Raw genomic sequence first — 22,247 nt, forward strand, 5'->3', positions numbered from 1 at the left:
CCTCATACACACGTGTGTTTTATACAGTCTGTGTTTCAAAATAAAAGACTTGCACATTGTGCATTCCCATGTTTTTGTTAGGCAATTACACTTCTTAAGACATGAATGATCCTACAGAATATGTTTCTCCTCTTTGTGTCAAGTTTAAAGTCTCATTCCAAACATCTTTTGATCTATTATAAAATAGGGATGTAAGGGATCACAAAACTCATGTTTCGGATGGTGTCACGGTTTTAGGGTCTCTTTTCGGATCAGTAAAAAGAAAAAAACAATGGGGAAAAAACAGATAAAAGCCTAAAATTACGTTTTTGAAACTCTTCAAAACATATATTGGATAAAGCATATATTAAGTACTCAAAACATAAATATACACTCACAAACATCGCATCAAAACATTTGCTCAATGAGGTATATTTATTAAAACAAAATATCTTTGAACGCAAAGAAAAAGTGAAAACTTGTAGTTTCTGATTACATTTACATGTCTAGAGACCAAATTTACGAAAATTGGCAGAAAAACACTGCCCTGCCCGCTTTTCCTGGCGATTTTTGATACCTTTTGCTTGCCATACCATCATCCCATTAGTCCCAGTTGTCTTTTAATTTTGATTATGCCGTTTTAGCCAAAAACAAAAAAAAACTATCATTTCTAGGACATAGTTCCTGTAGAGCAGCAGAAGAAATTCACTTCTGAGTTGTGGGCGGATCTTACACAGAGTAAGCCCGCCGCCACTTCCCATCATTCCTCTGTTTACATGCTCTCCCACTAGCTTACAGCTCCTTACAACCTCAACATAACATTACTGGTGCAACAAAAATGGCCGGCATTAATGAAGCTACCCTGCCATACAGTTTTGTACCAAAACAAAGGCGTACATGGATGTATTCGTCTGCGAGCGGATGCATCAGATTGGAACGAAGCAGGAAACTGCAATCTTTTTACAACTGTAGATTTATTTGGTCACAACGATTTAAATAAAGAAGTACTCAGAAATGCTATTTTAATCTTACATGTGTTTACACATGTCCTCCATTGTGAGAAAATTACATTTCATTGGAGTGGGTCTTTAACTGTCCACTTTTATAGGAAGATTGTTGCTTTGTATAGCTAGACCTATATTTGTTTGTCTAAAACATTTGTCAGAATGTTCCAAATTTGAGTAAGCTAAAGGAAACCATGGACACACCCCTTTTGAATAAACAGCATAATTCTGCTGAGGGAAACACCTGGTAATCAAGCTGTAGTTTCCAGAAATCTGATCCCCCTGGGAAATTCTGCCTTCTCATTCTTTAAAAAAAAGATAAAATCACTCCTTAATTCTGAGGGTTTTTTTTTTTTTTTTAAACATATAAAGTTGTGGACAGACTCTTAATGACTTGTCTCATATAATCCTATTACCGTCTGACTTGATGTGAGGCTCAGAGACACTCCGAGGCATAAGAAGCAGTGCCGTGGAAATCAAAGCAGCGGTTCAAAGTCCCACTCTGACTGAAGGTATTTTGTCAGGGCAGCAATTATGTTGCATTGAGATATTGCTCATCTGTTCTCTTCCCTTCTTTCCTCTGCACATATTCCTTCCTCTTTCTTCGTCTTTTTCTGCTTGCCCTCCTGTGTCTGCTAACGCTGAGTCAAGCTAAATCTGATCATTCCCAATCAATGCAGTTGATTTGAACCATCATTCCCGCTTTGGAGTTGTTATTGAGTCTCTTTCTGTTGTGTTTGGATGACACATAAATGTTCACTGCCCAGCTACGTTACACAACAAGAAACGGCTCCTTTGTAAAGCCCTATAAGCTCTTAAATTCCTTTAATGTTGCGTGCGCCCGTAGGACGAGCCGTCGGAAATTTTCCACAAGAGAAACTGAAATTTCTGTAAAATACGGAAAGAAAATGGACTTCCTGGATTTGTGTGTACGTGATTCTTGATTTGTAGCTGATACAATGCATTTTGTGCAAAACAGTGTGTGTATTTACATGTACACAAAAAATGTTCAAAACATGCACACCTTGAAATTACAGCAGTTTAAAACTAAAATGGCTTCTATGTGCACAAATCTTTAAATAGTACACACCAATCGCCTGATAAACACAGACAAAACCACACCTACACACAGGTCAGTGTTGCATGTGCATGGGGAGTTGTGAGATTTTCGTGTAGATGATTAATAAATTCGCTAAGGTGCTGAGTCGTGAGTTTTTTTTTTTTTTTTTTTTTATCAGCCACTTTGAACTTAGAGTATGAATAATATCTAGTAAAAACTTGACATTTTTTCTACTTTATTGAACAGATGTGTACATTTAAATACACAAATTCCAGTACACACAGTTACATATAAAATGTATTGTATGAGTTACAAATCAAGAATTATGCAAACACAAATCCAAGTTACTCACACATGCAGACACTAGTTACAAATCAAGAATTACTCACATACACTGAGTATTTTATCTCCATAATAAAACATTCAGCATCATTGCACCTTCTTTTATGCTAAAGTTTCATAGTTTTTAGAAATCCAACAGACAAGTTCTTTTCAATTATTTAGTTTTCTTTGTTGAGGTGTAACGATTATTTGACCTAATCAATAAATTGATTTATATTCCTACGATCCAACCAGATCAATCTGTCCGTGTTAATCAAATTGATCTATACTACTATAAAATCGTTTGGATTAAAAAGTTTTTTGATAATTGATCCATAAGTTGTTTTTTTTCCTCAAAGCTGTGAGTGAGATCAACAGTCTTGCACTGATGAGTTCACAATCATATTTTCTCTTCCTTTCCTTGAATTGAAGATCAATAGCGTGCACGGCCGTCACGTTTGTTCAGCACTAAAACAGTATCGACCGTCTGCTTTCGGCACAGACTCGATTCAGTTTCCAAGTGGTGTGGGAGTCTTTTCAACAACGGCTACGACAACTTTGTATCTTTTGTCGGATGACTGACGTTTGTAAAACCATCGATAAATGAGACACCCTTCTGTCATTTTCTGCTGTTTAAACTCTTGTCATGTCAGTTTTTATGGTTGACAGCAGTCCACTGACAGCTAAGTTACACAGCCTGCTGCTAAAAAAACAAAGTATTTGTTTATTTGCTGATGATACGAGTTACACATAGTTTTTTGTCTTGTTTTTAACTATCAACTTGCTTTATCTGTTCTCTGCTGGCTGTCACATAAACTGCTTTTTAGTGGCAAACTCATCACCACAATGGATTGCAGACAACATTTTTTGTCACTAGCAGATCAAGATATTTTTTTTGCTTTTTAAACATTTTTTTTGCCTCATTTACCACATTCAATTCAATTCAATTCAATTTTATTTATATAGCCCAATATCACAAATTCAATTTGCCTCATTGGGCTTCATGCCTGTAGTTTTTACAGATGCACAGATGGAGTCATAAAATATGCACAATAGGTAAAAACTAAACAGACTCTGCAGTTCCTCTGCAGTTGGGATGTTTTTCCTGCACTAGCCTTCTGAGATAAATCCGTTTTTTTTTTTTTTTTTATTTCAGTTTTTTAAAAGCCTTTGATCCATCCCCTTTTCATATGTTTCCTTTGAGGAATCTCCCTAATATTTCAGGGCTCTCTTTTTGCCTTTTATCATCAAATTCTTTAATATATTCGCTCTATTACTATTTGTTGCTTCATACACTTTATCTAATAGTACAGATTGACTGAAAACTTTTAAAATCTTGGTTTTTGTGTCTCACTTGGACCTGATTTTAAATACACAGCAGACTTTATGGAGATAGTATACTTATGAGTCCTTTTTTTTGTCCTGCACCCTTATCACACAAACACATAACATATTGTACAAAGAAAACACTGTACTGTTGGCCTCCCTGGTAACTACGGCCACAGCACCAACACCTGCACAACAAAAGCATTTGCATGTTGCTGTTGTGAGAGCCGTAATCCACGTCTGTGCTGCTTAAACTCTGAAGAAAGAACAAATATGTGAGTCAGTGTTTGGAGTTTCAGGGACGAGTTGGTTCACATGTTGTTTGTAATTATTTTTTAGTCCTCTTCAGTTATTTGGTTTGCGTCTGTTCATTAATAAAACTGATGCATTTATTTATTTATTTATTTATTTTTTTTTTGGACATTTAACAGACTTGGTGCATATTTTTATTAAATTCAGAGAAAAATAAATGTGCCAAAGATCTCCAAACTGGTGTATTTAAAATGAGGCGTTAGTCTAGACAGCTGAATTATAAACCATTTCTTTTAAATTATTTTTTTTGTTTTTTGTTTGTTTGTTTGTTTTTTGATGAGGCTCATTTACTGTCATCCACTGATGCTTTTAGACGTTTCAACTGTTAATAATCAGCATCCTTCTGTCTCTTCTCATTTAAATCAGTTTATGATAGTTAAGATTAATTATCACTGCCAAAGTACTGAATTAACTTGATTTGATTCTCAAATTCATAATTGGATTCTTTAGGAAAACAGCTTTCTCTTAAACTGTTGATTAAACTGAATAAAGGTGCAACTTTATTATTTAAACAAAAATATTCACAATGAAAATAACACAAGAAATTATATTTAGGAAAAATCAGTCAATGGATTTTTAAAATAATAGTAATTAAAGAATGTTTAATTGATGTTTTAAATTTTTTTTTAACCCAGCCCTAGTTAGAAGTTGTAAATAAGAATTACTGGACTGCATTGAGTTTTTGTAGTGATGTTTGTGTATTTCGTTTTTTTAAAATTAACTGAATTATGATAATTTTCTTCTAACTGTTCCAAACACTTGATGGTGTTCTCCAGAAGCATGTAACAGTTGTAAAACTACAACTAAAAATTGTTGATGATTTTCAATCACTGTAGTAGATGCTTAAAAAAATATTTTCAGGAAGTCTTTTCTTTTATTCATAATATTTATTCAAAGCAACCTCATGGGAGATTTTTATTGAAATATGTTTGTTTATTAAGTTGTGCTGTTGAAACAGGTTGTCCTTTAAATTTTATGCAATTTTCACACCTTCAACTAATTTGTCTGAGCATCTTCTAATGTGGCAACAGAGGCGAGGAAGAGCTGTGACTATACTACTTCTAATTTGATCATTTTTTTACTGGGGGTAATCGTGATCTCTTTTTAGATCATTCTTAGAGAATGATTATATACCATAATCATAAATTCTTCAGCTACGAAGTTGTTCCACTTTTGAACCTGACAATATTGGGTAAGCAAAGAACAGGATCTAAGGCCGACTGGTCAAGCCTGTGTTGACTGCAGAAGTGACTGCAGCCCAATTAGTATTTCCAGATATCCATTCACTGACTGAAAATGAGCTTTTTATCCATATTCTATTCACAACTGTGTGTATTTTGGGAAAAGAAGAACTTGGATTTGTAATGATGTATTTTTTTCTCCTCATTATTCCCCTCTATTTCTAAGCTACAAATATCCTGTGACATTTTCTCCATTGTTCTGCAGTAAATGATGTAAATTCTACATTTTCCCTTCTCTCCATGATTCTCCTGGTACTGCCTTTTCTTCCTTTATTTGTCTTGTAATAATTTCGGCTCACTTTCCGAGCAGACCGGAGCTTTCAGTAAATATGAACGTTGTTTGTGTGACTATTTTCTATTGAAATAATAGGAAATGGGAGCAGCAAAGTGGGTCAAAAATGACACTTTGCAGCCTGAACGTGAGAATTGTTCTACAATCATATTGTAAGGTGACACTCAGGAAGTGGAAATAAGAGTATGAAGAATGTATTTTAAGTGGGTCAGACTCAAAGAGATTATAGAAAAACATTTGCATTAAACAAGCATATTTTCAGCTATTTATAAAAGAATATTAATGTTATATTCGATTTAAAAATGTTTTTCAGAGTTTACACTTTATTTTGAAGTGTGAAATCGCTTTTCAACCTGTTAATATTGGACGTGAAGGACAGCAGATCTGAACTGAGTTGAGTTTGAAGCTAAAGGGAGTTTAGATGCTGCTGGAGCTCAAGAGAAGCCCAAAGCAGTCTGGGAGTTTGTGTTTTGTCAGTCGGAGCCTCCAGGCCACTTGCAGAATGAGTGTACAGATTGTACTATGAGATGACACGCATACACTCCTCGCTGTGCTTCTTTGTTTCCTAAAAGTTTAACGTTTTTTGTTGTACAGGCCAAAAGTGTTATTTATCTGAGTCCAACTTTAAGTGGTAAATAAGGTAAATAAATGCTCATTTAGTTCAGCTTCGTACTGACCAAAACCCACTTAGAAAAATGTACTTTATCCATATTTATGTGGCCATTAAGATATTCATTTGTAACTTTTAAATATTTACAATAATTGCATTATAAAAGAGTTCTATTTTTCTGTAAATAACAACGTTAACTTCAGTAACATATGAGTTTCTTTCAAAATAAAGTACTTCCTGTGTCAAATAAGATCCTTATTCTGCAGCTGATTTACTTAAATAAGAAATTAGAGAAGTCAAACATGATATTTTCCTCTTTTATTGTAACAACAATGTGGCACTTTTGTGCAGCACAGATTAGAATATGTGACTAATTTAATACTTTTTAAAATATATTTTTTAAGTTAAACAGCTACAGTGGACACTTTTGCTAAAAATTACAGCAAAACAATGTTTTTAAAGGTGCTATTTTCCAATTCAACTTGATATTTAGTTGAATTTCTTTTTTAATTTAAACAAGAAAAAAAGCCAAAGTAATCATTATTTTCCTATCATTCATAAAGGTGCTATTCCCTTTTGTCTTTCTGGAAAATCCAGTTATAGTCAAAAGCTACTCTTCAATATTTCATAAAATATCAACATGTTTATGCGTTGTCCTGTGTGTCACAAACCTAAAGCGTTGTGTTCGTTTCAAAGCTGAAGATCTCGTGTTTTCCAGTTTAAAGTTAGGCTAAAAAAGACTCACATTTCTGCCATCTACGCAACATTTCTTTCTCAGAAAACGACCTTGAACGCCACCACAATGCCGAGTATTCACAACAGTTTTCCTTGAATCAACAAGTCTAGGAAAAAAATATATTTTCTTCTCATCTGATATTTTTACCTTTAACAGTTTCATCTATAATATTTTTTAGCTTCCAAATAACATAGTTACTTTTGTTATTCAAAATAAATTCAGATTACAGAAATGTAATGTTCACATTTTACATTTTTTCAGGGTTTTCTTGGATTTTTTTTTTCTTTTTTGCTCACTGAGACGGGCTCTTAGTTCTCTGATAGCTGTCTGTTTCTCACACTGTTTCTTTTCAGCTGCAGGGAGGGAATGCTAAACAGACCTTCATGCTTTGTTTTGTTCATTGTGACTCAGATTCACGTTGACCCTGTTGTACCACCACAGATCCCCATATATATATATATATATATATATATATATATATATATACGCATATACAATTTTTTTATTGTTAGCAGTTATTTTTAAGGATTTCAATTTTCTTTTCCTCTCATCTGTATTACATTTTTCACTCTATTATATGCGATATAATTTTAAAAAGTTGCATTCTAAAAATAATCAAATTCTGGACTTTTTTCATCTGAAACTGATAAAGACTGAACATTTGAACACAAGGTAAACTAAGGTGATTAGATAAAGTAGTGTTAATCTGGTTTAATCCTTCATAAATCTGCATTGATGTCGGATTTACCGACTTTCCGTTAGGATTAGTTTTTCGGCGTTCGTTTCATTGTGTTAGACACAATCAGTCCTTTGTTTCTTCCATCTTCACTCTTCAGCTGTATTCTTATCTACCGATCTAGTTCCTTCTCTGCCGTCGTTTGTTTTTCCTCACAGATCACTCTGCCCCCCAGCTATGCTTTTGAGTTGCTCGACCTGCTGAGAGAAGTCCATTTCGTCTGTGACGTTAGGCTCCTGATTTAGAAAAATGGAGCGAGGCAGAGCGGGGGACCCCTGACCTCTGACCTTTCACCTCTACAGCCCAACAGGGACCCCCCTATCATGAGCTTAGCAGCAATCCAACTGTGAAGGAATTCCTGCAAGTGAGATGTCTGTCACTATCGATGTATTGCGGGTTAAAGGCAGGAATTAATCTAAAATTAAGATTTATGTTGAGGGAGAGAGAATATCTGATAAACCTTAAAATAAGAGACTTATTTGTTCTATTTTTCATGAAAGCCAGGGTTGGATAAGATCATTGAAGATGAATCTGTGACGACAAAGTTCATTTAGACTTCTAGAATGAACATTTTAACGTTCTACAACATACACGTCTGGTCTGTCCAGGGAGGTGAGGAGGAGCAGAGCTGTCCGGTCATCATGAGCACCCCGGCCTATCCTGACTCCGTTCCCGACAGCCAGCTGTTCCCCAAAGAGGCGGAGGAACCCGAGGAGGAAGAGGAGGGCAGGGAGCGGGAGTCGGACCGGGACAGTGCTGTAGAAAGCACTCAGGGATCAGACACCTTAGACGGCCTCGCCAGACTTGGAGATAAAGAAGAGGCACTGGGGGAATTGTTTTTTCCTGGGGAGAAGTAAGTAACCGTCGGGTTTAAAACTTTCTTTTTCTGCAAAATGTCCACAAAGATTTTCATTTTTGTCTCCGAGCGGAACTTTTTTACCTTCTAACTTAACATAAATTAAAATTTCAGTTTATTCAAGTCACTCCAGTCGTTAACTAAAATTTTTTTCTCTTTTCTGCTAAAGAAAATGATGTATTTGCAAAAATGTTAGGAGTTTTGTCATTAATTTTAAACCTTTTTATAAAATTCCCCATTTTATAAGAAGTATCTTCTCTAATTTAGCTCGAAGAAACAAATTAAAAAGTATGAAACATAACGTTGACCTTTTCCTTCTTTATTACAGGGCTGGGCAGACTAGTATCTCCGTGACCTCTGACCTTTCAACACGCTCTTCGGCTTCCCTGAACGAGGAGCAGTTCGAGGACTACGGGGAGGGAGACGACCCGGACTACACTCCCAGCAGCCCCTGTCTGGAGGACGAGACTCGAACCAACGGCTGCTCTGACCTCGGCTCATCTGTGCCGTCGAGGTGAGAGCTCTAAACGGCACCCCTCCCCTTTTGAGCATTCCCTTTTAGTATTGATGATTAATCTAATCTATAAAATGTTTTCTTGTTTACTTACTGGCTTTGCTGGAAGTTCTGCACAGTTTTCCAGCACAACAGCTTCTAAAATTCTTTATTTTTTAATTTTTTTATGAGACAGGACTCTAAAGGATAAGGAGTTACAGACAGAATATAAAGGTTGTGTCACACTACCACTATGTATAATTTGGAAATTGTATGTAATTTTGGGCTTTCGTGATACATAATTCATAAATGTTTCTTGAGTTTGCCATTCGTCGATGTGTGCAGATGTCTGTCGATGGCTCTTCAGGTGAATTCTGTTCAAAATATTTTGTCTGTTGAGACATTTTATGCAGTTCTGTGAAAATTTCACGTAAAGACTACAACTTTTGTCACTTTTTCCTTGAATATTTTCATTTAATCAATTTTCATCCACATAATATGCACTAATTGTACATAGTGGCAGTGTGACACAGCATTAACCAAAAATGTGTTCATCTTTCATGAAATAACTCAGGAGTTGATATCTGTCAGTTCTGATGTGCACTGACAACCTTTTGGTGTCATTTTAACTCCAAAAGTGATACTCAGAGCTGCATTGTTCTTTATTTACACATCATTTACTCTGATTCTGTGATTCGTGGAACTCGGTGTGTAGCTACGCCACCATGGTGACAGTGATTGTTTTTGACCTTTTCAAGCCTAAAGCACTCTCTTACAAACCTAATGTTGTATTAGGTTTAATTGGCTTAATTTAATCAAAAAGTTCTTTCATTTTTTTCGTCTGAAGTACTCCTGTGCCACCAGAGACGATATTAACCCTTGTGGTATCTATGCCTGTTTACACATGGGGTTATTTGGACCCCACAAGACGCCAAGGAATTTTTATCTTTATCTGTGGCAGACATGAAATCCTGTCCGTTTTTGTCATGGGAGGAATCACACATCAATATAAGGGTCATCTGGACCCCACAAGATAGCAGGAGGGTTACTTTAAATGTTCTTTTTAATCCAGTGTCTTTTAGGTTACCATTGATTTGTGTCTTTTTATAAATGCTTGCAACTTTTGACCACAGTTGGACGCTTTCGTAAGCAATAAAACGGTTAGTAATTAGTCTGAGAATAATCTGTAAGGTGTGTTATTGGTTTTTGCCCTCATAAAAGTTGGTTAAATATCAAAGGAGAAATGAATCAACCATTCCTGTCAAAGGCACTTTTTAAGCTGACTGAGACTAAGCTTTATCACTGAAGTCTTTTAATTATGATTATGTCGATTTTAGCCAAATGTAAGAAACTTGTGTCGTTTTCTAGAACATAGATTCTGCAGAGCGGCAGGAGTTCATTAGAATTTTGCCAATCTAAAGGGAATTTATGAGAGAGAACAAACATTACTGAAGTAATTAAAAAAACCAAACAATGTATACACCAAGATTAAAGGTAAAAGAGCTGTAGAGATCAGGGAGTCTGCAAACCTCAGCATATGCTTCATGTATTGACAGGATGCAGGAACCAAACCTGACACTTCCTCTCAACTCAAAACCACAATGTTTTCTGCAGGTTCTTGCAGCATGTGGTCCCCACACTCTCATCACTGCTCAGAGCAACAAAAAAAACTATACATTTGACTTTTTGTGTCTGTTCAATTTCTCCAAGATTAAGCAATGATGAAGCAAAATGCAAACGAGGCTCCGGCTCCATTTAATTTCATGCATCTTAGTTTCCTCTCTGCCGGCTGCAGAATCCTTCCCCGACTCGTATTATTCAGTCCTGCCTGCAGGAGTGGAGGGAAGGAGTTGTTGCCCTCAAGGCCACATGAATATTAATCAGAGCCTTGTCCTTAATGGGATTAAGCCTTTCATCTGATAGACTGTCAATACAGTTCTAATGCTCCTTTCTTGCATACCAAACAGACACAATAGGGCTGGCATGTTGATTTGATTCATAATAGAGAAGGAGATTTATAACAAATAGGAGAAAGAATCTGAATTTGTTAATCGTCTCCATGCAATTCTTTACAAATTGTACTTTTGTTTGTTTACAGTGCCGGCCAGACACCTCGCAAAGTGCGACACCATTACACCGGTGAACTCATGGATGTCTACTGTTCACAGTGCAGCAAAAAGGTCAACCAGCTAAATGATCTGGAGGCTCGCCTCAAAAACCTCAGGGCTAACAGGTAACACGCATGAAAATATCAAACTGCTTTGTCTTTGTTTTTTCCTCACCTGACCTGACGGGCGGAAGTTCTCGCCAGCTGAAATGTAAATTTAAGATCTGATCTGTAGGAACAAACTTGTGCCTCATGTTTGTTTGCGATTCGGCCGGGCACAGTCTCCACATTATCCAGACCACCATGCTTAATTTAAATGTAATTCTTCTTTCTATAGGTGATAAAACTGGTCAGATTTTGTCTAATTTTTGTCTGAATGCAGAAAAACTTGATTTCTTAAAAGTATGTAGAACAAAACGAGTCATAATAAAATTAAGTAATGCACAAATTTTTAATTTTAGTTGTTTTTTTTTTTTTTAAATCCTAAATTAAAGTAGTGACTGAAATGTGGCTGTCAATGTGCAAAAATTGAACACAAAGTGTGCCAAATTAATCGTTAATTAATTACTCAATTCTGTCTTAAACCTTTCAGTTTATTTTAATTTAGAACTTTAGATTTTGTTTTTTAAACCAAAGAGGAGCAATACAGTTGCTAAATGTTCTTCCAGTAGTCTCACACACATGTCCACACACACACAGATGCTAATTACTTGTTATGTAAGGATATCGGCTTTACCTTCACAGCCACCGTAATGACAAAGCTATTCCTGGAAACCAAATCCCTGCAGGTCACCATTATTAGCCGTATAGATAACCTGCAATCTCCCCAACCAACACACTCCCAAACCTACAGACACATTAGGGAACTATTGATCCAAGTAAAATGTTGAATTAATCTGGAAAATAAGTCAAGAGTGGAAGAGGATTTTTTTTTTTCAGGAAGAAGACGGATTGTAAATAGCATATAGCTTCTAAAAACAGAGGGTAAAATAAAGATAATGAATTTAAAATCATTTATTCAGAATTTATTGCATAGACTTGTAAAACTGTGTTTTATTCTTTTTATTTTGCTTGTGCAAAGATTTTAAGATGAACAATTTCTAGACTCAAAGAAACAAAACAAAATGTCATCAAAATTATTTTTGTTTTGTGTGTCTTAAACGGCCTGGCAGTCTGATGCGTTTTATCTGTTCATGTTTAGTGACATTGGGAAAAAAAATCCAGTAAAAAATATAAAAAATGTATTTTTACCGAATCTAATTTAAGTTTTAAAGTTTTTTTTTTTTAAAGGGATGCCATGAAATTTCCACCTAAAATATCCTAGTGCCCCATTTTCCTGGTAAATTATGTCAGAAAACTTTTACTGTAGAGGACGTTTTCCAAAAACGTACATGATTTATTCGTTAAAGGTCTTAATATCTTAAAAATGCAAAAAGTAAAATCATCAAATCTAGTCAGAAATTGATCTCGAAAATTGTATTTGTTGTTGTTTGTCAATAAGGAATCCACAGACTGCTCAATTAATCTGCACTCCACTTGTAACATTTTATTTTATTGAGATTTTTTTCCTTTAAAGACCCACTTTGATCATATTTTAATCAATTTAATTGCATTTCCAGTGGTCTTTTAATTAGGACTATCATGTCATTTTCTAGGATAGAATATTTGCCTCTGATTTGTGGGTGGGACATTGATGTGTGGCAACCCCACTCCCCCTTCCCTTCACTGCTGCTGAGAGTTGGGAGAGGGGAGCTTGTGGCTAACCTCGGCTTATTTTCTGTCACAAATAAGCTCCTTTTCCAAATGACATTTTAGCATCTGTTCCTGATTCACATCAATTTGAATAGATAAATATTTAGAAATGCAATTTTGATTTTAATTGCCTATTTATGTGTCCTCCAGCAACAGAAAAATGCTGCAAGAACACAAAATTATAACATTAAATGCAGTTTTTCAGTAGAATTTTAATTTCATGTCTTTTAACACCTTCAATCTTTATTATATCAGGGACAATTAAATGTAAACAACATTTTTTTTAAGTATATATGTACAATTATTTATTTTTTTCTTTTGTAGTCCCAACAGAAAAATCTCCAGCACGGCCTTTGGAAGGTAAGAGTGTCCGAGCACACGTATGTCCTGAAAATAAAATTCCCTTTATGGTGTGGCTGTGTTTTTGTGTCATGCATGCTGCACTGTTTGTATTTGCACACAGCAATAACACAATAACGGCTTTTCTACCTTCAAACACTTAAGTAATTTAGTAAACCGTATAGGATAAGAAGCTTCTATTCCTGAATTAAAAGTTAGTTCAGACCTATCAACATTTGAGCAGCCGGCATTTTTGCCTGTACATTGCCTAGATAGTCTCCTCTGGGTACTGGGTCCCCCTTTGCTGCTTTTGTCTATTGTAACCTTATATACTGAGTTATGGTGACACTTAAAATGGCTCTGTCAGGCCTGATCTATGTTCTTAATAAAAGCTTTGGCTCCCTCTCTCCACTGGCATCTGTGTCGACCTGGATCACGTCTTCCACTCTTTTTTTGCTCTTTATCTGTTGTCTTGTCCTTCCTTCCTCCTCTCCTCATCCCTGCTACGTCACCATCTCTCAGTAATGAAGCCGTATGCTTGCCACTGTCGAGTCACTCTGCCGCATCATGGCGTGCATGTCACAGTCGTTCACAGTCAGACGCCCACACTTCTGTGTTGTGCCCGGCTGAGTGTTTGTTTAGTTTGTTCAATTTCTTTTGCTTTCTGTGAGTGTTTAGCTCTATGTATGCTTGAACAGGCAGCTGCTTCACAACAGCAACCTGAGCAGCAGTAATGGAAGCACAGAAGACCTGTTCCGAGACAGCATCGACTCCTGTGACATCGACATCAACGAGAAGGTGGACAGACATCTAATATTGTGCACATCTGCACATTTGTAGCTGTTAATATTTACGTTTTTTACTTTTAAGTAGGGATGACGAATCCCAAACGGGGATCAGATATTTTATTTAATTCTCATTATTATTACAGATAAATACTCTAATAGAAGTCTGCAAATTATCTGAGTGGATCACAGTATTGTGAATTGCAGCAGAATGTGGCACTAGTTTAAGCAGGAAGTGCACAAAAACAGTTATTTAATATGTAAACTATATATTCCCTTGCATGACAGGTGTCTTCTCTTGAGAAGAAGGTGGCAGAACTGGAGAATGAGATTGTGATAAATGGAGACCTCAAGTCCAAGCTGAAGCAGGAGAATACTCAGCTAGTGCACAGGTAAGGTTAGAAAATGTTCGACATAAAATGATCATTTTTCTATGCAGTATCTAAGAAAATTTCTTCTCAGAGTTAACGAACTGGAGGAGCTGCTGAAGGACCAAGAAACCCGAGCAGAGCAAACTCTGCAGGAGGAGGTACGGAGACACCGGGAGGTCTACATCAAGATGGAGAGGGACAAAAGCACACACATAGATCTACTCAACAGTCGGTGAGAAGCACACAAGCACAAAATCCTCTTTTGTGCATTTTTTGGGTAATATAATAACAGCTGAACTGTTGGGGTCTTATTTGAGTGAGTGCCAGGATTGATTTCTGCCAAGATTTTAATTGCAAATGTGTCGTTGGTAGAAACTCATTACACTTTTAGTGGGCAGTAAATTGCACAGTTGTTCATGACCATCTTTTACAGCAGAAATATGTTGGCGTCTGAATCCTGCATTCATTTTTGCTCCTGGCATCATAACTGTTGTAAAGTTTTACTTCTTTCTGTGCGCTTGTTGGTAGAAAACACCACAAGAGGGCGCTAGAGCAGTGGATGAACCTCTTGGTTCCAGGATGTTAAAAAAATGTCAAGTATGCAAGACAGAAGCCATAAATATGTTCATGGCGTTTGATCACAGGCTGATGCACGACTGACATGCCTAATATAGCCTTCAAGAGTGACAGTAATTATTTTACCTGAAAAAATTATTATTATTATTATTATATTTGACTTGTTTTAAACTACAAGGATCCTTCTGTTTTTCACAAGTGTTGATACATTTAAAGATACAAAATATAATTTAATACAAGTTGTAAAGACTGTTGGAGTTCATGTTAGTTTAGTGTAAAATTTTCCTTTCTTTGAAGAATCGTTGGATTTTATCATTTAATTCATAATTATCAAAGGGTTCCTTTTTAATTATTTTCCCCTTATCTATGAAGTTAAAATCTTGAAGTTAAAATCAATGCTACTCCATTTTTTTTCTCTGTAGAGTAAAGCAGCTGGAAGACGAGAACACGGAGATGTCTCTTAACTTGTGTCGTCTAAAGTCACAGACGGAGAAGCTGGACGAGGTGAGGCTTTTCTTCCTCCATTTTTACTCTGCAGAGTGGACGTTCCTAAAAAATATGTTTTGTAACTTCCTTTTTGTAAAATTTAAATTGAGTTAAAACATTATCAGAATTAGAAATCATTTTATTAAATTGTTTGTTGCCAATTGGTGCATATATTAAATGGAACAACCGTTATATAATGAAAGGAGGTAAAAGTGTATTTTCCTACCATCAGGAGAAGCAAAGGATGACCAATAAGCTGGAGGACACCAGCCTGCGACTGAAGGATGAAATGGACCTCTACAGAAAAATGATGGACAAATTGAAGCAAAACAGACAGCAGTTCCAGCAAGAGAAGGAAGCCATGCAGGAGGTGAGGAGGCTTATTTTATGCAGTCAACATAAGGAGGGGGGGGGTAGATTTCGTCCACTCAGAGCTTCATCTTAGTTGCCTTTTTTTGCATTGTTTATTGCAGCTCATAGAAAAACTCCCCCGTGGCATTACGTAACCATGTTAATGGCTCCATTGTTTGACTTGTAGCTAATAGAGGACCTGCGCCGCGAGCTGGAGCATTTGCAGCTCTTCAAGCTGGAGGCAGAGAAGCCCGGCCGGAGCCGCAGCTCGTCCTCGGGACTTGCAGACCTCAGCTGCAGGACCAGGGAGGTGGAGCTCGAGCACGAGGTCAAGAGACTCAGGCAGGTATGAATCAAACGCTCCGTTTAAGATTTCTTTGTCATCATTAAGGCTAGAAATGATTTTTTTGCGCTGATTACAAAAACTGCTGAGCCATTGCGTTCGCATTTTTTCGCTTGTCCGACAAACGTCACGGATCTTTACACAAACTGGAGTTTATGTGTTCCCCGAGGAGCAGGTGTACTCATTCCATAGATCAAGGGAGACCTTTGACATTTCTGTCTGCAGACACATTACAACAGAGTGGATTTAGGTAGGACATTAGCAGGAAGGCTATAGGTCTGACAACCAATTATAATGTTCCCTTTTCTTAGCTCACAAAAAAGCTTTTTATAGCAGTGCTGTCCTCAACAAAACCTACAACACTTAAGCTGTGGCCTCAAACGATGGAGCTTCATTGAGATTTTATTCATATTTACTACATTTTTTCAGCTGCAGATGTCAGATGATCAAGCAACGTCACTTTTTGGATTATTATTTTTAAAACTTTTAAGATCTAATAATCTAAAGCAGGGGTCTGCAACCTTTAACGCTAAAAGAACACTAAAATGGGCCAAAACTCAATGAGAGCTGCAAAGTTTCACATCCATAAAAGTTACAAAAATACACTTTATTTATGTTTTTATGGCCATTAAGCCATTCATTAATAAAATATAGCTTTGAAATGTTCTTTAAAATTGAGTTTATCTATATATAACAAATTTAACCTCTTTCACTTTTGACAGTTTTCAAGTTCCTTTCAAAATAAAACTAATTTGGTGTTTAATCAAATCTTCCAGCAACAGTTTTAATTAAAAATGAAAGAAACATGAGATTTTTGATTATTATGACTTTTGTGTTCCTTCATCCTTTTTCTTCTTTTACTAGTGAATAAAAACATGACATTAGTGTAGAATCCAAATATTTTTCAAATCTTTGCATAAAAATACAATAAGATTATGTTGTTCTGATTATAAACCACTATGACAATAGATTAAACCTTTTAATATAATTTCAATCAGTTAAGCCTATCTATATATGTCAAAAATTTCAACATAAGTTAGTTAATTGGTTAAGTTTGAAGTTTCTTCAAAGCCAAATAGCCACAATTTAAGAATAAAAGAGCTGTTTGTGATTCCTCTAAATTAATCAACTAATCAATCAATCACCTTATTTATATTGCACCTTAACATTACCACAATCAAACATGGCCCTTTACGTTAACAATCAAAACATTCGAATGGTAATTTAAATGATAAAACGATCAAAAAGTAAAATAAAAAATAAATGATTTTAAAAACTAAGTAAAAAAAAAACGGCAGAACAAAGTCTCATGTGGTTATAAAAGTGACTTTTAAGACGTTTTTTTTTTTTTAAAGATTAGGAACTGTATAGAAAAATACTGGCTGATAATCAATCAGGCAAGTTTAATGAAAAACAGAAAATATAACATGTAATATGATAAACTTAAAGTGACACTCTTTGCAGATGACACCCTGATGTTCTCACCATAACATTCACTGGTGTGCTTAATTATATATTGAATGAAAACACTTGTAATTTTACTAATCATAATCCCCACGGCCTTTTAAGAGATAAATATGGAGGATTAAGCCTTTAACTCCCTACTCAACAAAATGGTAAAGCACACTTAAAAAAAACATGTTAAAAACATTGTGTGTAATACCCAATGAAATGGGCAGCACGAAAAACATTTTTTTAAATTAATTTTGCCTCGGTTGGGTTTAACATCAACTAAAGATATATATCTAAAGTATTTGATCTTAAGATTTAAGAAAAAACAGACTTTTTAAGCTTGATCTTTATTCTTTCTTTGGATCAAGACTATTTCAGCTGAACATGTTTCTTAGGTTGTAGAAAATAATAATGTATCTGCTATTAGCAGATAAGAAGCCACACATTTCCTTTTAAATAACCTGAAAACAGAAAAGACAAAAGACAAAATGGCCGCCAGACGAATCATACAGACCAGTTATTTCAGTTGTAACAACAAGAGAGGCAGAACCGTGTACAATCTTTTACTTGCCTCTGCAATTATTTCAATATTTCTGTGTGTGTCCATCCGTTTACGTCCCAGGACTTTCTTCCCCCCGAATTCCATCAGCTGGTGTTGTCTGGGGCTGGGCTCGGCCCCGGCGTAATGGTAAAAATTGCTTCTGTGCCTCTTGACATCCCGATTAACCACTAATAAAAGACTCAAACTTGCCCAGACTTCGTTTTGGGGTCAGCACTGCACTTCCCTTGTTTGGAGTCTAAAGAGAAAGAACAAGGGAAAAGCAAGCCCATCTGATCCCAGCTGTTAAATGTGGCTTCAATCTGCAGCTTTCATAACACGACAGACAAATAAGGGAACAGTTAACATGCATAACTCATGTTGCGTCCAGATTAGAAGAGCATTGCTGTGTCTGTTGGTACTGAGCTCTGTGTTCTGCTGTCATATTGTGTGAGGCTTAAGTAGAGGCTGTTTTATTTAAAAAAACACAAAAAAGAACAAGTCTCGTTTGTAAGACTCTTGTGTGTGACATGCACTGATCTGTTCCTGTTTTCATCTCCCCTGATTTTTAGGAGAACCACAAACTCAAAGAACAGAATGATGACCTGAATGGTCAGATCCTCAGTCTGAGCCTGTTTGAAGCCAAGAACCTGTTTGCCACGCAGACCAAGGCCCAGTCTCTAGCAGCTGAAATAGAGAACGCTTCCAGAGACCAGGTAAACAGTTTTGAAGAGCATAAATATTATGCACATCAGTTCAACTGCCTTTAGTATTTCATACCCAATAGTTTTTTTCATCAAATGAAAAGTTATTACCTCATTGTCTTTTGAAGTGTATTAATTCCTATCAGTTAATATGGAATGTTGTATTTTGAATTAATTAATACTTTATAAAAATATTGATTCAATAGAAGCAAATTAAATGACATTAACAGTTCACTTCACAAGGATTTAAATAAAGAAATACTCAGAAGTGCAGTTTTTAGCGGAATTTTCTTTGAGTTATGTGTGACGGACAGAATAAAAAAAAAAAATTAAAAAAACGTCAAAAAAGGTCGATAAAAGAGAAGAAACAGGGGGAAAAAGGTTGAAAGCTAAAACGAAGCTTTTATTGCAGCCGGCTCCAGCAGGGGGAGGGATTTCTGGGAATTTTGGGGCGCCATATTTTTTTCTCTGTAGCCAGATTTTCTTGTAATTTTCTTTAAATGTGTCCTCCATTATGAGAAAAATGCCAAAAGAACATGTTGACAACATGGATTTCATTGGAGTGGGTCTCTAAAAGCTTCCTTTGTCATCAACATTCAGCAAAGAAAGCAAACTCGCACTGAAACTATCTGCTGCATCTGTTAGGACGTTACAGCCAGAAGTTGCAAATTAAACTGAATTTCTAGTGATAGCAGATGTTCTCTCAAGAACAAAAGCCAGATTCTTTTTTTTCATAAATCAAGACACAGTCCATTAACTTCCTAATAGCAACAAAATAAATAATTGCTGCCTTTTCTTTTTCTTTTTTTTTTTTGGCTTGCATAGATGTGTGTAAACATCACTGATGAACTAAAATGAAGTGTTTGACATGTTTCTGCAGTTAATGGATGCCCTGAAGCAGCAGGAGGAAATCAACTTACGTCTGAGGCAGTACATGGACAAAGTCATCCTATCCATCCTCGACCATAACCCCTCCATTCTGGAGATCAAGCAGTGAGCCCGCAGGAAGACGGTGATAATGTCGGGCAGAGTTGGGTCATTCCAACTGACTGATCTGACCCCGCAGGCAACTCAGGACAGGAACTGTACAGAAGAAAACAAGGAGAAGCCGACTCGGTCTTGAACAAGACTGCTTGTTGCGTTGGGACTTCTCGCTCAGTTAAATCTTCAGTCGAGGTAAAGGGACTTAACTGAGTCAACCAACGTTTACTGACTAATAGCTTAAAAAACTGTGACTGCCCATCTCAGTCGACAACTGTCTTCACTCTGTGCTCTGAAATGTGTTTGTACTACTTTGATTTAACGCGTTGAGCCGATAACTTTTACCCAAATGACTTGTTTTCATCTAAAACTGACAAGTCAGTGGAAACAGGATACTTGAACATAAATACTGGAATAGAGTAACATCTTCTGTTGTAATAATGGGTGTTTCATTTACAAGCATCTTTTCTTTTTTAATATGTATTGTCAACATATGGGAAATACATTAAGTTAAGAAGCAGACATGAAGGCAAGCCTGCTGCCTGAGCTGCAGACGAACACCCATCATGGAGGTTTGGTTCTGACTACTTTTTGGACAATAGAGGACTGAAGGAGATGAGGCAGATGTCGTCAGAATAAAGCAAAGAGGGATGACTTAAATAGAAATATAAAACTGTACAACTGTCGAGGTTCAGTGAGCTGGCGAAAAAAGGAATATTGTCAAGTCTGTGAGTGCGTCAAACTTTATTTATAATCTTAATAAGATGTCTTCCAGGAAACCTTGCAAACAGCACTTGAAGTGTCAATCATTACAATGGTGAACCCTTTCACGAAGAAGTGTCCCTTAGTTAGGAGAGACTGCTGCTTTATGGCACGGAAGTGGCAATCAGGGAGGGTCTTTTAACTGGAACTTCCATTCGATGAGCTGGCAAAGCCAGAACTTAATAAAAAAAAATGTATTTCTACTGTAGTAATTGACCCAAACAATGTTGCACAGAGGAGTAGGGATATGAATGTACTGGATGTGTGGTGGATGTACTTTGGAGTGATGGGAAGTCATTCTAAAGACTTTCTGAACCTGATCTGTTCTCAGTGAGGTCGACAGATTCTGGATGCGCACAGGAGACTAACTTTTTTTGCCTAAAAACAGGATTAAGTGAAGCCCGGATAGCTCCCTGAAACTAATGCTGTAAATATTTTGAATGTACAACTTCACAGTTTAGTTCCTACGTGGTCAAAAGAATATCCATAATAATAATAATAATAATAAATTCAGATTTTATGTTAAAACAAAAACTCTACAGTATTCAGTTGTGTAAGAAGGTGGGTATCTGCTGTATTATGTAACTATTCTAAACCAGAGTTTTGCTTCCTTGCACAAACATTTCGTTTTGTTTGCATGGTCCTTTTTTTTCTTCTGTCTGTGCCTTTCAAGGACATTCTTCAAGACTGAGGGTACATTCTGTCTATATGTTTTTGAACTGTAAATGTACTTCTAAAGTGACGATTTGTATTCATGTGCCACTCACTGTTTTTTCTCAGCTGGTACTAAAAAAAATACTATTTTGTACTGTTTTATCAAGAAAAAGCGACCTATTGTTGCATAGATAGTAATGCTTTAGCTGTACAGCTCAATGCTTTATATGGTACTCGAGCCTGATACGTTTTGTGAGTAAATTTTACACCGTTTTTTTTTTTTTTTTGTTAAGGTTAAATTCTATTCATTTCATTTTAAACTGGCTTTTTACATCCCGTCTTCCTACTTATTTAGTCACAACTTTAAAGCAATATTAACTTATTACGGTACTTTACTGATTTGTGTCTGGTTTTTCTTCACAAACTTGACCTCTCAGTAGTACTTGTTGGTGCCAATAAAGATTTGAATCAAATCAAAGGGTACAACCTGTTGAAGAAATAAGTCACAAACTTCTGTTGCTCTGAAAATATTCATGATGTCTATTTGCCACTTTAAACTGCAATAAAAATGGCTTTGGCGGTTGTGCTGTCTCTTCAGTTGTAGTGTGTGGTCTGAGCTGCAGTAGTGGGCAATGCATTCTTATGTCAATAAAACAAAAAAAGTGACCTTCCAAATTATGTGTATGACAGATTATTGCTTTTTGCTTGATAAAGTTAATAAAAAAAGTAAATTTTTAGTCATATCCACCTGATTTACATGATAAAGACTTATGCCATAAGGTTTTGTAGCAGTTAAAGTCTTACCAACGAAAGTGGAAAAAATATATTTTTTAGATTGGAAGATATTTAGTATATTCAGTAAATAAAGTTTCAAAGTTTTTTTTATATATTTCTTTGTGTAGGATGTGTATATTCATGAAATCTATTTATGAATATTTGTCTTTTTAATTAGGATTTGTATTTATTTAAAGTAAGCAAAAAAAAAAAAAAAAAAAAACTAAAGCAGATTAAAGCAGGCGTGTCAAACTCAATTGAAAATGGGGCCAAAATCCAAAGCACACTTTAGGTCGCAGGTCGAAC

At 36.0% G+C, this 22,247-nt stretch overlaps 1 protein-coding gene across 4 annotated transcripts in view; it reads left to right on the forward strand.

Annotated features, from left to right (window-relative positions):
* Positions 1-21,758, forward strand: part of rab11fip4b (RAB11 family interacting protein 4 (class II) b) — a 45,233-nt gene extending 23,475 nt beyond the window's left edge. For 3 of the 4 annotated variants that reach the window (XM_024289828.2, XM_024289825.2, XM_024289826.2), the window contains exons 2-14: positions 8,226-8,470; positions 8,802-8,987; positions 11,065-11,199; positions 13,150-13,185; positions 13,863-13,962; positions 14,238-14,341; positions 14,412-14,552; positions 15,319-15,400; positions 15,615-15,752; positions 15,921-16,079; positions 18,151-18,216; positions 18,639-18,782; positions 19,651-21,758. In XM_024289828.2, coding sequence (XP_024145596.1) covers positions 8,259-8,470; positions 8,802-8,987; positions 11,065-11,199; positions 13,150-13,185; positions 13,863-13,962; positions 14,238-14,341; positions 14,412-14,552; positions 15,319-15,400; positions 15,615-15,752; positions 15,921-16,079; positions 18,151-18,216; positions 18,639-18,782; positions 19,651-19,767 — 1,620 coding nt within the window. In that variant the 5' untranslated portion in view covers positions 8,226-8,258 and the 3' untranslated portion in view covers positions 19,768-21,758. The remainder of the gene's footprint in view (positions 1-8,225; positions 8,471-8,801; positions 8,988-11,064; positions 11,200-13,149; positions 13,186-13,862; positions 13,963-14,237; positions 14,342-14,411; positions 14,553-15,318; positions 15,401-15,614; positions 15,753-15,920; positions 16,080-18,150; positions 18,217-18,638; positions 18,783-19,650) is intronic. The other variant, XM_024289827.2, reaches the window with a different exon arrangement.
* The last annotated feature ends 489 nt before the right edge of the window (positions 21,759-22,247 follow it).

The sequence above is a fragment of the Oryzias melastigma genome, linkage group LG1, assembly GCF_002922805.2.
Source record: "Oryzias melastigma strain HK-1 linkage group LG1, ASM292280v2, whole genome shotgun sequence".
In the NCBI taxonomy this organism is placed as follows: Eukaryota; Metazoa; Chordata; class Actinopteri; order Beloniformes; family Adrianichthyidae; genus Oryzias; species Oryzias melastigma.